This window comes from Monopterus albus, unplaced genomic scaffold (genome assembly GCF_001952655.1).
Source record: "Monopterus albus unplaced genomic scaffold, M_albus_1.0 scaffold451.1, whole genome shotgun sequence".
Lineage (NCBI taxonomy): Eukaryota > Metazoa > Chordata > Actinopteri > Synbranchiformes > Synbranchidae > Monopterus > Monopterus albus.
Window position 1 is genome coordinate 11486 of NW_018128331.1, and position 13524 is coordinate 25009.

Consider the following 13524-nt stretch of genomic DNA (forward strand, 5'->3'; position numbering starts at 1 on the left):
AGTTTATAATAACTAGTTGTAACGGTTGTTGAACAGGATGTATGAGCTTTGCTGAATGTTGCGATGTCCTACCTCGCTGCTAAGATGTCACTGGGTCTCACACTGCACCTTTAAGTCATAATGCTGAACCACTAATCATTTTATCAACACTCCTCCTTTACATTAAATTGATTTTATTGTGAAGCAGGAGGTGACGCACTATCTGTGGCTTAAGGATCAAAAATGAACATGTTCATCGTCACATCTGTGTCGAGGCCTCTGTAGCTTTATGAAGTCACAGTTGTACGGCTGCTTTTTGAGACAAACATGAACCTGACGAGGCTGCTTAAAAATATTTCTAGCAGTATGGTATCAAAAACCTTTTCCATATTAAAATTATAAATATCTAAATTCTTGTATTGACACCGACATTTTTATGTGCAGCACAAAAACAGAGTGAAACAAGTGGCTCATTGTCCTGCTTTATTCACACCAGGTTTGAAGGATTCAAGACATTTTGGATTCTCACACATGCTGCGCGACACGAGGGCCGACTCACACACACTCACTCACACACACTCACACACACATCGAGGGCCGACTCACACACACACACACACACACACACAGTGGTATGGTAGGCACACTGCAGTGGAGCTCAGATGTGTCGTCTCCAACAGTCGACCCAAAGTAGGCACTTCTGAAGCAGACAGTGATGATAGTTGTTGTTCTCAGGTGAGATGGGAAACTGAAGCCATGGTCACATCACACCTGCTCCTGTCTGACTCGCCTCCACCTAAACGCTTGTTTCCAACTGTCAGGATACAGTTATTTTCTCATGGTAACAGGGTACTTGGCTTGAAAAGCACAAATATGTTCTCTACAATAAGCCAGTTAGAGCTGGTTACAGACAGAAGAGAAGCATCTGGTTTGATCAGATGATGTGATGTGACCACAGCTGGACAGATGAGCTCAGTAGCTGAACTTCAATCGGGAACAGAAAATCTGACGTTAAAGGAAAACTGTTGGCAGAACAAGGTGAGCTCTGCAAACACCTGCACAGGTGTTTTGCGTGGAGCTACTGGCTCAGGTCAAACTCAGCATCTGGGAGAAGCACAGAGGTTCACAGCTCTAATGTGAGTGAGAACAGAGGGACTGGTCCAGAGCCACACCAGTACAGAGCTGGCTTGAGCACCGGTTTGACTATCAAAAACAACGGATGCCACCAACGCCGGCGTGACTCGATGGAGCTGTGCAGCACATGCAACCTTATGTGGCTGGACCCAAACACAAAAAGGATCAGGACTGTTTCTTACACCTGAAACAGATGAAAACTTTCCTGCTCCTGTCTGATTTTCAGCTGATGGAGAGCTGGCATCACACCCACTGCCTGGCCTCAACTGAACCAGGTTTCTCACCAAAGTCTGTGTCTCTTTCCCCGCTGACGACTCTGCTACGTCTAACCATAACCAAACCCTAGCCAGGGAGGGTTACAGGTGTCAGGACACCTGCACCACCGCTGTGCAGAAGCTTTAAGGACTTCACTCAATCTGGTGACAAATGTCTAACACTGCATTCATGCACCGTTCACACACTGTCCCAAGTCCTTCGCTCTCGTGCCAACCCGTGGTCACAACACAAACAATGAGCTTGTGTTAAGCGTTTGTGGCAGTTGGTTACCAGGTGAAACCAGATGCCTCTACTAACAAATGAAGATGTAAATGCCAGCTGTCGCCTATCTGCAAACACTGTGCCGACATGTCCGTCGCTCTTTTCAGCAAACATGACGTAATATCGCTGTGAGAAACTCGGAGGCTGGTGGCAACGTTTTGTTTCCAAACGCCTGCTCATTATAATGGTTTATGTGATACGACACAAAGGAGGCTCAATTCCTCGTCACAATAGTTCAATTAAATTTAGCTAAAGAAAGTTTCACTCCACAACTCATTATATGGCCTGAGTGTGTTGAGCGTGTACACCCCCGACAAACACACTGGTGTCACTCGGGTAATGTTCAAGGCCTTTTTAGATTTTAGCTCAACAGAGGCCCTGGATTAGTGTTGCACTGGTTCACACTGCTTTACTGTGCTAAACTTCATACAGGTGTTGAAAACAGAACGAAGGTGAGACGACCTGGCAGCAGGAGAAAGTGCTGACTAATGTTGGCATCAGGTAAACCTGACCAGTACGCTAACAGCTGAATTAGTTTTGGGCTGTATGAGCCAATAGAGGGGCAGTGAACGCAACATGACGTCGCTGCTACGGCTTCTGTTACACTCGTGGTCACTGAGATGTTTGAATTTAGAAGAAAAGCACAGACTGCAGCAAAAACAGCTTCATGTTGTGCAGCTTTAATTCTGATCACAGAGGAGGAGCTGATGTTCCTCTGGGGAAAAACAAAACTGCCTGGAGAAAATCCAGTTTAGACATAAAAATCAGATTTTCTGTTCCAGCCTCAGAGGAAACACAAAGCTCATGCAGGTTAAAGAAAGGTCAGAGTCAACAGCTGATAGTCATGCTTCATGTTCCACAGTCAAACTCTCATCATCAGTTCACTTCATTTATAAAAAATTACTTCACTTCTGTCTCTGGATTATCACGACGACTGGCCTGATGTCACACAGCTGAAGAAAACACTTGAGTCATGATTGGAAGGAAAAGGTGCAGTTAAAAAGGGTTTTACTTTGGTAACGACAGGAAGTAGCTGAGAGCGGTGACGCTCTCGCTGTCTGGACGTTGTCGGGTCTGACGTTTCAGGACTTCAGCTCTTCAGTGACATGTCCGTCGGCTCCGGCTCCACCAGGTTCCTCCAGGTCTGGATTTCAAGGCCTTGAACAAAAGTCTGGAAAATTCTCCTGTTGTGAGTATAAAAGCTGAAGAATCCTTCACCACAGCGACAAAAACAAAACCCAGCTGCTGATCGAGGTTTGGAAAAAGTGAAGCACCGTGAAGGAACACCGTGGGTTCTTTCAGAGCAGGAAGGAGGAAAAGCTACTTTCCAAAACAAACCCTTTTATCGCTCGAATCCTCAGCTGGGACGTTTTTGCAAAACTGTGCAGAACCAGTGACAGAAAAGCTGAGTTTCAGTGTGTTGATAATAAAAATCCCTTCCACATGGCGAGAAAAGTCCATCCCCGTATTGAGTGAAGACAGAAAAATAAATTACCTGCCATTTCTTTGACATTATCCGCACCCAGCGCTCCCGCTAAACTCTAATAAATTACTAGTGTTCCTTTGAATTGCACACAGTGAGACGAGGTGGCAGCAGTTTTTAAGGAGGCTTTGTGTGTTACTTGAGAGTCTTTAAGGTGGAGCTGTGCAGGAAGCTGCTGCTCTTCTCCCAGTTTTGTGTTTTTGGTCCCTGCGAGCCTCCTCCACTCTCAGGCGGCTGCCGTCAGCCCTCGGTTGGTCCTGGACGCCCAGACTCCATCCTCCATCACCTCTTCTGCTCCCAGATCTCTGCCATGTTCAGGTTGAGCCCCTCGAGGCTTCTCAGTGCCTGGACGTTCTCTGTGTAGAAGGCAACGTCCACCATTACCAGCCTGACGAGGACACAACAGGCACAGGTCACTTCTTTAAACATGCACGGCCCTAAAGTACAACATCTGCTAGCAGGGTCAGACAAAGCTGGAGCTCCTGGAGCGAGGCCTCGTCTACAAGAGATGAGTGTTTGACCCACAGCAGGACCAAGTTTTTATCACGAAGGGCAAAATTAACACAACGCACAAAATGCAGGGTCTGCAGTAAAACCATGTGATCAGATCAAAGCCCAGTGAATTCACATCTGGCTCAAGCTTCAAACTGTTTGGAAAAGTCCGTTTGTGTCAGACTTGTCTCACCAGAAAAACCAAATCCTCGAAAACTCTCTCATTTCATGACATTGTTACTTCTCATCACAGTGAAACAGGAAGTGCTCGGTTAGCGTAGACCATCAGCGTGTGTGTGTGTTGTGCAGTTACCCGTGTTGTGGTCCTCCATCATTAACGACTCCGAGGCGCGCCAGCTGCCTCTTCAGGTGCATTTTAAAGCTGGTGTTGATCCTCAGAAACAACATCTGCACAGCAAAGCAACACTTAACATCTGGCTGACTGCAGTTCGGTCCCAGCTGAGGGCGGAGTTTCATCATTTTCATTCAATGTCTCTCAGACACACAACAAACTTCCTACTGCCAGTTTTATGAATATACAACACTTTGGTGTTTGACCTTCTATTCAGAGCGTTTCTATTGTTGACCTTTGAACTATAATGAGAACATTCGTAACAAATTAAATACACCGCACAGACTCACCTGCGTCTGTTCTTCAGGTAAAAGTTCATAAATGGCTTCGTGCATCTTCGCCATCTGCTTACAGACGTTTCTGAAGCAGGCCGAGGGCATCGGAGCCTTCACCTCGTACTGACAAGACAACATTCCGTTCATTTGTCACCGGTCTGTGCGTACCCCAGTATAAACTTCATGTTTGGCCCCAACATTTCAAACACGTCATCTCACCTTTGACAAAACCTTCTCAAACAGACTGTCCATGATGGCCACCAGCTTAGCAGAGATCTCCGCTATGTGGTCGTTGTAGTCCTGCAGAGCAACAAACAGCCTCAGCAACACGAACAGCAGCATATGAACCACGACTTTGCAGTAAGGAAATGTTACACTTTGATTACGACTCATCATTTAACCACAAAGAGATGAACCTGTGTGTACAGTGTTTGTATCTGTTGAACTGTCCGTTACCTTGGTGATGTGGTCGAAGTGTCTGAGGACGCTGAACTGCTTCGGCTGCAGTTTGGTCTCAAAATGAGCTCTGATGATGGGAATGTAGTGAACCACCAGCTGCAGGCAGCGGGAAGCTAACGCTACAAACACAACATGAGGCAGAGCGGCTTCCTTCACTGTACAGTACATGTGAAACAGGCAAAGCTTTCAAACTATAAATGCTAAAAACCAGAATAAATCTGTTTAGATGAAATAAAATGACCAAAAGGAAAAGGATCAGAAACGGGGGGGCAGTTGCACAGCTGCAGCTGTCAGCACCGGAAAAAACCAATTAGTGTCTTCACTTCCAGATAACCTGTTTATAAAACTCCCATGTGCGCGGCTGGTGTCACATACCCAGGTTTTTGGTGGTGATGGTCTTGAGGCCGACGACCTGCAGGGCGCCAGCTCCCAGAACCAACTGGCAGCTCCGAGAGTTGAAGTGCTGCAGAAACAGAAGAGCTGATTTCAAAACGCTGAGAGGTCACTGCAGCACAGACGAGCTGGGCCGTCAGCGCCACATCACACGTTAGCAGCCACCTCAAACTGTCACACTCAGTGACTGACAGACACTACAGCCAGAGATCAGAGTTCCACTGCAGGAAGTGTGAAATTCAACATAACTCTGGTAAGTCAGTGTGTGTCGGTGCTGACCTTGAGCAGGTCGGACAGACGTGTCAGCATGTCGGTGGCGACGGAGGGGATGTCATTGACACACTGACAGTATTCCAGAAAGATCCGGATCAGCAGCAGAACTGTCCTAAACACAACAATTCACAGAGTGGTGGTTTGAGTTTCCCACAAAGACTTTCACTTGACTTCATGTGAAGATTTCAGCTTCGTGTTTAAAATGACGGCCGCTGACAGAAACCCGGTGTCATTAGGTTTATTGTGCAGCAGTGTGAACAGAAACCTACCCAATGACAGCGTACTTTTGCCCGTTGACAAGCAGAAACTCAGCAGGCTTTCTGTCATCTGGAGCTGCAGGAACAAACTACATGTCAGTGTATTAACGGGGTTTGCTCTGAGAAGTGAAGTAGACACGATTCCTGAACAGGTGACTGATCACAGCTCATGTTTCTCATCAGTGTGAAGAACACCACAAAGGTCAATGGGTAATAAATGTGACAACGGTAACTTCATTTACACTGCTCCAGATGTGTCAAACAGCTGGAATAAAAGAATCTTTTTCTATGTCATATACGACCTTGTTGACTAACAGCAGATGCCTCTGGGGGAAGGAGCCTGTACCTGGGGTTTTGCGCTCTGGTAGTGTTATTCTGCCATCAGCGATGGAGTTGCCCAGTTCCTGAAACTCAGCAGAAACCTCCTTCCAGCGCTCATTGTCCAGGAGGAGGCTGCAGAGACAAAGCGACATCATCATCCCTGTGTTTATGGAGTGTCACAGTTTAGCTTCTGGGTGGGTCAAAGCATGTAATGGACGAGTTTACATGGTCAGATTCAATCATGTGAAACTAGGACTAGGATGTTTTACAACTGCTGCTGTTCGTCATTTTTGTGTGGCAGTTTAGGGCGTTAGCAGTGTTCACACCAGAGCCAGATACACGTCTCTTACACACGTGGATGTGAAACATCAACACTGAAACATCAGAGCAGAGCGTTAAGGCCTGAGATGTGAATGCAGTGAGTAACTGAGCGGTGAAAACTGGTGATTGACAAATCATTTCCATCAAGTGACACCAGCACTTTTATTGTTGACGTGAATCAAAACCACAAAGCAGTTCAGCGGCTCTTAAAATGGAGCTGAGCAGCGAGTTTGGGTTTACTTCCAGACTTTGAGCCACCTCGTGCTCCAAAGTCAAACTGTTCTACATGCCACTGCACTACATGTCTGAGCTGCAGTTTACCTGAGTTTGGTCTTGCGTTCTTCATGGAAGCGGTGGACAAAGCGGTTGGCCTGGGTCTGCAGCGCCCCCCTCAGGGAGACGCTGCGCCGGCCACACAGCTCCTCGGTGTCCCCGATGAAACCCTCCACCGCCTGCGAGAGGCACACGAACTCGGCCGAGGTCAAACGCTCCAGAGAGCCGTCCTGTTGGAGGTAAGACCACAGAGTCTGGACTACAACTTCACGACAGACGTTTATTTAATTAACAACAAATGATGTTAAATGACTTAAAATCTGCTTGTAGTGCAGATTTAGACCAATACAATGTCTGTGTAGCATCAAGACAGACAGTGTGACGCTACAGTGTATAGACCTCATCCACCCCTAGAATCAAAAAGTCAGGCATCTGATGACGTGCACTTTTTTCTTTTTTATTCCCGTCTGTAAAAATGAAAAACATTCGGTGTCTACAGTCTCTGTTGAATATATACTGTATAACCTTTGTAACTCCACCAAAACAAAAGAAAACTCTGTGCTAAAAACATACAGTATATAGAGTATCATGACATAACATAGTTAGAAAAGTAACTAGAAATCCCAGTTTTTATTTACGTCACCTGAACTCAACATAAGGCAAATCAAACTTACAGTACACGCTCCCTTTTCTGGCAACATCCCAAAACTGAATCTATTCCTGCTTTTCTAAGATTACAGACCTGTTCTGTAAAAATACAAGTGATCTTATTTATTTAAAGGAGACAGGAGCACACGTTTTAATGTTGTCGTCCTGTGGTACCTTGGCTCTGGCTGTGAGGACTTTGACACAGCGGTCGTGGCTGACGTCGGAGGCGGTGTACAGCAGCTCCTGGATGCTGCTGATCACATGGTTCAGCTCAAGGTCAGTGGGCATCATGTTCTCACCAGACCTGAGCACAAACCAACACAATCGCCATGTGAATCATCAGGAAACTCAACCCGTCATCAGTGACTCACGTCCAAACAATAAGAGTCTCAGCCATTGTCGACACCATTTTATGTAAAGAGATGTGAACTCAAACAGCAGATAAGTCTGTAAAAAATGTTCACGTAGGAACACATCAGACAAAACCTACACTCTGACTGGAACCGAGTTTAGCTGCAGCATGATGCGTGTGAAATACAGGCGAGGACACTGCTGAAGCTTCATCTGTATAAGTTCACGTCTTCCCCAGGGACCACAAACCTGACAACACTTCTCTCAGCAGGTTCTGTTCATGTCGCCTGTCTACATTAAATAATACAACTCTCAAACATTTGTTCTTACCAACGTCAAAGATAACGAAAAGTAGACGAACATACTTCTGAGCTCAGCTCAAAAGTTAAACCTGTGAATCCTGCCTCTCGTCCTTTTTGGGTGACTGTCATTAATGTGCTGCACGGCTGTGAGTGAGACGACGACAGCTCTTTTTAACAGACAATACTCACACACGGTGTACACAAACTTACAAAGTCCAGATTTCTATTAGATGATCTGTCAAAAGTGCAGCAGATGTAGGAGTTTGCACTTGGAAATAAGACTTAACTCTAAGCACTGAGTGAGTTTCTGGTTAAAATGCAAAGCTCATAACGCTGCCGCCATTTGGAATCACTACAGTGGTAAAAAAAAAAAAAAAAAAAAAAGTATAAAGAGAGAAATGAGAAAGTTCATCAGTGACGTACATGAAGCTCTGCTCCCCGTTGACGGAGGTCTCTGTGGTCCCAGAGGCATCTGCCTGGTTCTGCTGGGTCCTGGAGCCCACCACAGAGCCCTGATCTGGGACCACCGGCTGCTGCTGGGCCTTGTTCAGAGCGTCGCTGATGAACAGACCCTCGTGGGTCAGGTAGGCCAGCTCGGCCTCACCCTGCAGGACTGACGGGCTGTGGGGAGCCTCCTCACCTGAGGGACCCAAACCGGCCTCCTCCTGGAGCCTGTTCTTCTGGTTCGAGTCCAGAACCTCCAGAGCCACATTTCTGATCACATTCAGTGTGGTCTGACAGACACAGCAGGGAAACGAAAGACGTAGTCAGTTTTATTTTATAGTCTCTGTGCACAAATGACCAGCTGATATCACCTGAGGCGTCTCTGTGTGACACGGTTATCAGCTCAAAAAGCTTCTGATTAGACACACGGCAGGTTGCTCATCTCATTCTGGTCCATGTGCTCGTCTCCACAGTCATAAAGGAACTTTCACTGAATACTCATCATCATCAACTTTATTTATATAGCACATTTAACACAGGTGAAGCTGAACAAAGTGCTTAACACAATATCCACAACACCCCTTAAACAACATAAACGAACAGCAAAACAAAAACATCATACTTAAAACAACCCCCCCATCATAAATCACAAGCTCAACAAGACACAGGATCATACTGGTTCGAACGCCAGACGGTACAGATGAGTCTTCAAATAGGTTTTAAAAGTGGACAACGAGGGGGCCTGTCTAATATAAAGGGGCAATGCATTCCACAACTTGGCGCCCCCACAGAAAAAGCTCTGTCCCCCCTAGATCTCCGCCTAGCCCTCGGTACCTCCAAGAGCAGCTGGTCAGCCGATCTGAGGCACCGGGAGGGGCTATAGGGATGTAGCAATTCTGTAAGATAAAGGGGGGCCAAACCATTTAAAGATTTAAAAACAAATAAAAGAATCTTAAATGGATTCTAAAACACACCGGCAGCCAATGAAGAGAAGCCAAAATGGGTGTGATGTGGTCACTTTTACACCCTCCAACCAGTAGACGAGCAGCAGCATTTTGGACTCTCTGGAGGCGGGCAAGGGCGACCTGACTGAGCCCAAAACATAGTGCATTACAATAATCTGCACCAGACGTAATAAATACACGTATTACCGTCTCAAAATGCTGCCGTGAATGAAAGGGCTTCACCTTTGCCAGCTGCCGGAGGTGATAAAAACTGGTACAACCACATTCACCTGACATTCCATTCTAAGAACAGAGTCTATTTTAACATCAAGGTTAGTAACGGTGGACCGCATGTACCGTTTCAAGGAACCGAAATCAACTGGGGGAACATCACCAGAGTTATTTGGACCAAACACTATGACCTCGGTCTTCGTATCATTCAACTTCAATAAGTTTAAGGTCATCCACTTCCTAACGTCATCAAAACATGACAATAGTGATGCAACTGATGATGCGTCCCTTCCCCTCAGTGGCAAATACTGATTTTAGTCTTTCTGTCCCACATCTGTGATGAGTGAACTGTCCTCTAACACAAACTGGATCAGGTCTGGAACCTGCTGAGAGTTTGGACTCACCTTGATCCTCTGTAAGAAGAGAAGGAAACTGTCAAAGACGTTTTTCAGCAGCTCCAACCACTGAGGGAACGTCATCAGATGCATCTGGTCAGCTAGCCTGGACGAACACAGACACCAGCACAGTGTTGGAAACGGGCAGAGGTGCCACACGTTGCATTCATTCAAGATCAACCTGCAGGCAGAGCTGACCGTGTCTTAACACATCTGACTGGGTTATTCAGCAGTTTTAATCAGAGGTGCAAAACGTTGCATTCATTCAAGAACAACCTGCTAGTTTCTTAGTAATCATTTTAATCCTTCTATTCACTTTCACAACTGTAGCTGTTACCACATTTTATATTCTGGAAACATTACTTACACTCCAAATAGTGCACCTTTATTTTAAAGGCTTTTTATAGTTTTAAAAATCGACCTTTAATTACAGTGACTCACGGTGACCTTTTCCCTCTATAAGGTTTAGACCTGACTACGTAAAAGTGCCTTGACATGATTTTTGTGATTCATCACTGACACACCAGTGGGCAGCGGCCTGTTTACACATGAAACAGGTAACAATACATCTAATTTTATACCACAACACCAAAACACAGTACATCAATATGCACACATTTTCTGGAAATCGTTTTTTTCAGTGTTTAGAGGAAAAAGCCAGACTACAATGTCTGACTGGGTTATTCAGCAGTTTTAATCCTCAGGTCACACTGATGTAAAACCTAATGTTGTAGAAATATAGTCTGCTCTTTGGACACAAGGACTTAACCTGGCAAGAAATATTAAATGGACCGCCGCCACCACATACATGGATAAATGACAGTTATGCTGCGTGTCACACTGGATGAAGGATGTGCGGCGGCGTCCACAGAAACTGGTTTCACAGTGTCCAGTGAATAAACCTCTCAGAAGGAAGACTGTTAATTTGGTCTGTGTTATAAATAACATATGAAGTATTAGCAGTAAATCAGCCTCTAGCTAGAAGCCCCACGTGCACTGCATCGGTTGGCTGAGTGTGACGATGTTCAGATGCACATGTTCCAAAATAAATAAAACACTTCTACTTACTTAGTGACGACTTCGGTGTCAATTTCTTCTATGTGCACGACACTTTCGGCCACACACTGCAAACACAAACAAGTCAGATGAACTATCACACAGGACCTGTGTCTGATTGCTAATGCGTTTACAATGTGTGTGTGTTTTAAGGCGTTACACAGCTAAAGCTGAGCACATGGCTCTGACACTGTCAGTGCCAGAAGTTGTACCTGAGCGACCATGGACTTGGCAGCCAAGATCATCTCATCACTGTAAATGTCCAGAAAGTCCAGCTTCCTCTGCCGCAGCAGACCGAACACCAACGACTCCAGACGCTCCTGAACCCACGCAAAAGACAAAACTACCGTCAAACCTGTGCTTCTCAAACTCCCCAGGCGGCAGCAGGTGTGTTTTCATTTGGTAGAAATGAGGATTTCTGCAAGAAGCATAGATCAAAAAGCACCTGGTCTAATGAAATAATCCTTAGTTCGGGCTGAGCCTTATCGCCTGAGAACCACATGCAGACAGTGAAAGTGATGACGGTCACACTGCAGTGAAAGCAGGGATGCACCATTTCATCTAAAACTTTTCCCAACAGTAAGATCGTGGCATTTTAAACCCGTAAAGATTTAAAAAGGCTTTATAGCATTAGGTCACCGGCTCTTTTACACAAAGTAGAAAACACACACCGTAACTTGCCCCAAAGGCCAAATAGAAGCTAAAATCTTGACAGTGATTATTCTCAGCTGAGAAGTGTCTGTTCTTAGTTTACAAGTTTAAGGAAATAGTTGCTTTAATCACTAGTTTTTAAAGAACAACTCTGTGCTTTTTAAAACCAGTTCATGATTCAAATACAGAAAAACAATGAATGTTGAAAGGTGAATTTTCTGCGCAGCCCGAACTTAAAGGTTATGTTTTGGCATCAATCAAACCAACAGCCCACCTGATGTGTTTTTAACCTGCTTGGAGACCAGATGGACTCAACACATCGGTATAAATGTGCACTAACATTTACACACCAAGAGAAATCAGAAAAAGTTATTTAAGTTCTGGGGCTCAACTGGTCCTAAAGAGGATGACCCCACCCACCAGGGACTCCAAGCACATTAAAACAAACACCCACCAAAGCATTTCCCAACAGCAGCTGATTGACTGTGGCTCCACACCTGGACAGGTGACCCTGATTTCAGCAGCAGACGTGATTTCAGTGATTTGATGTGATATTAATGTAAGTCAGCGGTGTGTTTGTGTGTCCCACCTTCTGTGACACAGCGCTTGGTATGAGGACCTGTGATGAGCACAGCAGCCATTAAACACACAACAGTTCAACATCTCTAGGAGCACGTGACTTTCAGCAGCTGCATGGTGTTTACTTAAACTGGTTTTAAAGGCAGATAAAATGAAACAAGCTGCGTAAAAATAAATCAGACTGAAATCGAGGTTTACGTTGTCTTAAGATAGAAACAAGATAGAATCTAAATAAATCCACAGCTGGCCTCGACACATCTCCTCCTTTAATTAAAACTCATATGATTCTTGTTCTAACTGTTGCTTCATGAGATCAATAAAAAAAATCCAGTTCCTCATTTTACTTCCTAGTCTTAAAGCAGCTGATTTCCAAATCCCAAGAGTCAACTTATTTCACTTCTATCTGGAATCAGGGCGACTAACGTTTGGGGAGGTTTTCGCCTTAGCGTGACACACGCACTGACTGTACGTAACTGGACCAACCCACTGTGACATCACACATTAGTTTACTGTAGAGAGGCTTTGAAGCTCATGTCTGACCGTCATCAGACTGGTAGTGCTTCACCCTGCCTACTACATCTAATCCAAAAACAGGCCAAGAGGTGGAGCGTGAGTGGGGGGGATGCTGTGGAAAACAGGCTATTCAGTTGATAAAACAAGAGAGAATCTGTTCAGACCTTCTCCAGGACCTGTGGCTCGTCCCTCAGGCTGCGGTTCAGGTCACTGCGGGCGTACATGCTGAAGTCCTCCACCATCATCTTATCGATCAGCTTCTCCAGCTCACACAGCTGGGAGCCCAGATGTCTGACAAACACACAGACAGGTGCCGTCAGTGGGGCTTCACCTGTGGAGCGGCTGCACTTTGCTCTCTGGCTTATTGACAGTATATGAGCCATACTTCCTGTTTCAAACCTCTATGGTTTGATGGTCATTTCTTATGAGGTTGTCTAATAAACCAGAAACTCATCACTGCTGCCCTTTCACCTTCAATCTGAGAGGTTTGCCCCATGTTCACCTGTTTTCTCTCCAACTGGACAAAAACACACTAAAAAATGATGCTGTTGGCAAAACATACAACACAAACAGAATGAACTACAAATAGCAGTAAAGCCTGACACCACCTAGGACTTCACATGGTCTCCACATGCACTCCTCTTGGCTTCTATTTCTGCTCATTAGTGGCAACTGCTCACGATAAATGAATTTTTTCTCTTAAAGCAAAACGAGTAGATGGATCTTTGCCTCCTGTGTTTGTGGTTGAACCACCAGGGTGTTCACAGCTAATCTGACAATTTAATAAAAAGCACAAGCAGACCGACGGTCTGTAAACATATTGACCAATGACTAACATGAAATGAGACCATGTGAGGTCAT

At 45.3% G+C, this 13524-nt stretch overlaps 1 protein-coding gene across 8 annotated transcripts in view; it reads right to left on the reverse strand.

The window, feature by feature from the left end:
- Nucleotides 1–2314: 2314 nt before the first annotated feature.
- vps54 (VPS54 subunit of GARP complex) overlaps nt 2315–13524 on the reverse strand; it is a 19665-nt gene continuing 8455 nt past the window's right edge. For 2 of the 8 annotated variants that reach the window (XM_020587291.1, XM_020587292.1), the window contains exons 8-24: nt 12828–12954; nt 12161–12190; nt 11133–11240; nt 10933–10988; nt 9874–9970; nt 8274–8584; nt 7372–7501; nt 6598–6779; nt 5981–6087; nt 5647–5710; nt 5384–5489; nt 5087–5174; nt 4709–4830; nt 4472–4552; nt 4268–4375; nt 3939–4084; nt 2315–3489 (exon numbers count right to left, since the gene is read on the reverse strand). In XM_020587291.1, the coding sequence (XP_020442947.1) occupies nt 3360–3489; nt 3939–4084; nt 4268–4375; nt 4472–4552; nt 4709–4830; nt 5087–5174; nt 5384–5489; nt 5647–5710; nt 5981–6087; nt 6598–6779; nt 7372–7501; nt 8274–8584; nt 9874–9970; nt 10933–10988; nt 11133–11240; nt 12161–12190; nt 12828–12954 (1993 nt within the window). In that variant the 3' untranslated portion in view covers nt 2315–3359. Of the gene's footprint in view, nt 3522–3938; nt 4085–4267; nt 4376–4471; nt 4553–4708; nt 4831–5086; nt 5175–5383; nt 5490–5646; nt 5711–5980; nt 6088–6597; nt 6780–7371; nt 7502–8273; nt 8585–9873; nt 9971–10932; nt 10989–11132; nt 11241–12160; nt 12191–12827; nt 12955–13524 lie in introns of all 8 variants that reach the window. The other 6 variants (XM_020587295.1, XM_020587294.1, XM_020587293.1 and 3 more) reach the window with 5 other exon arrangements.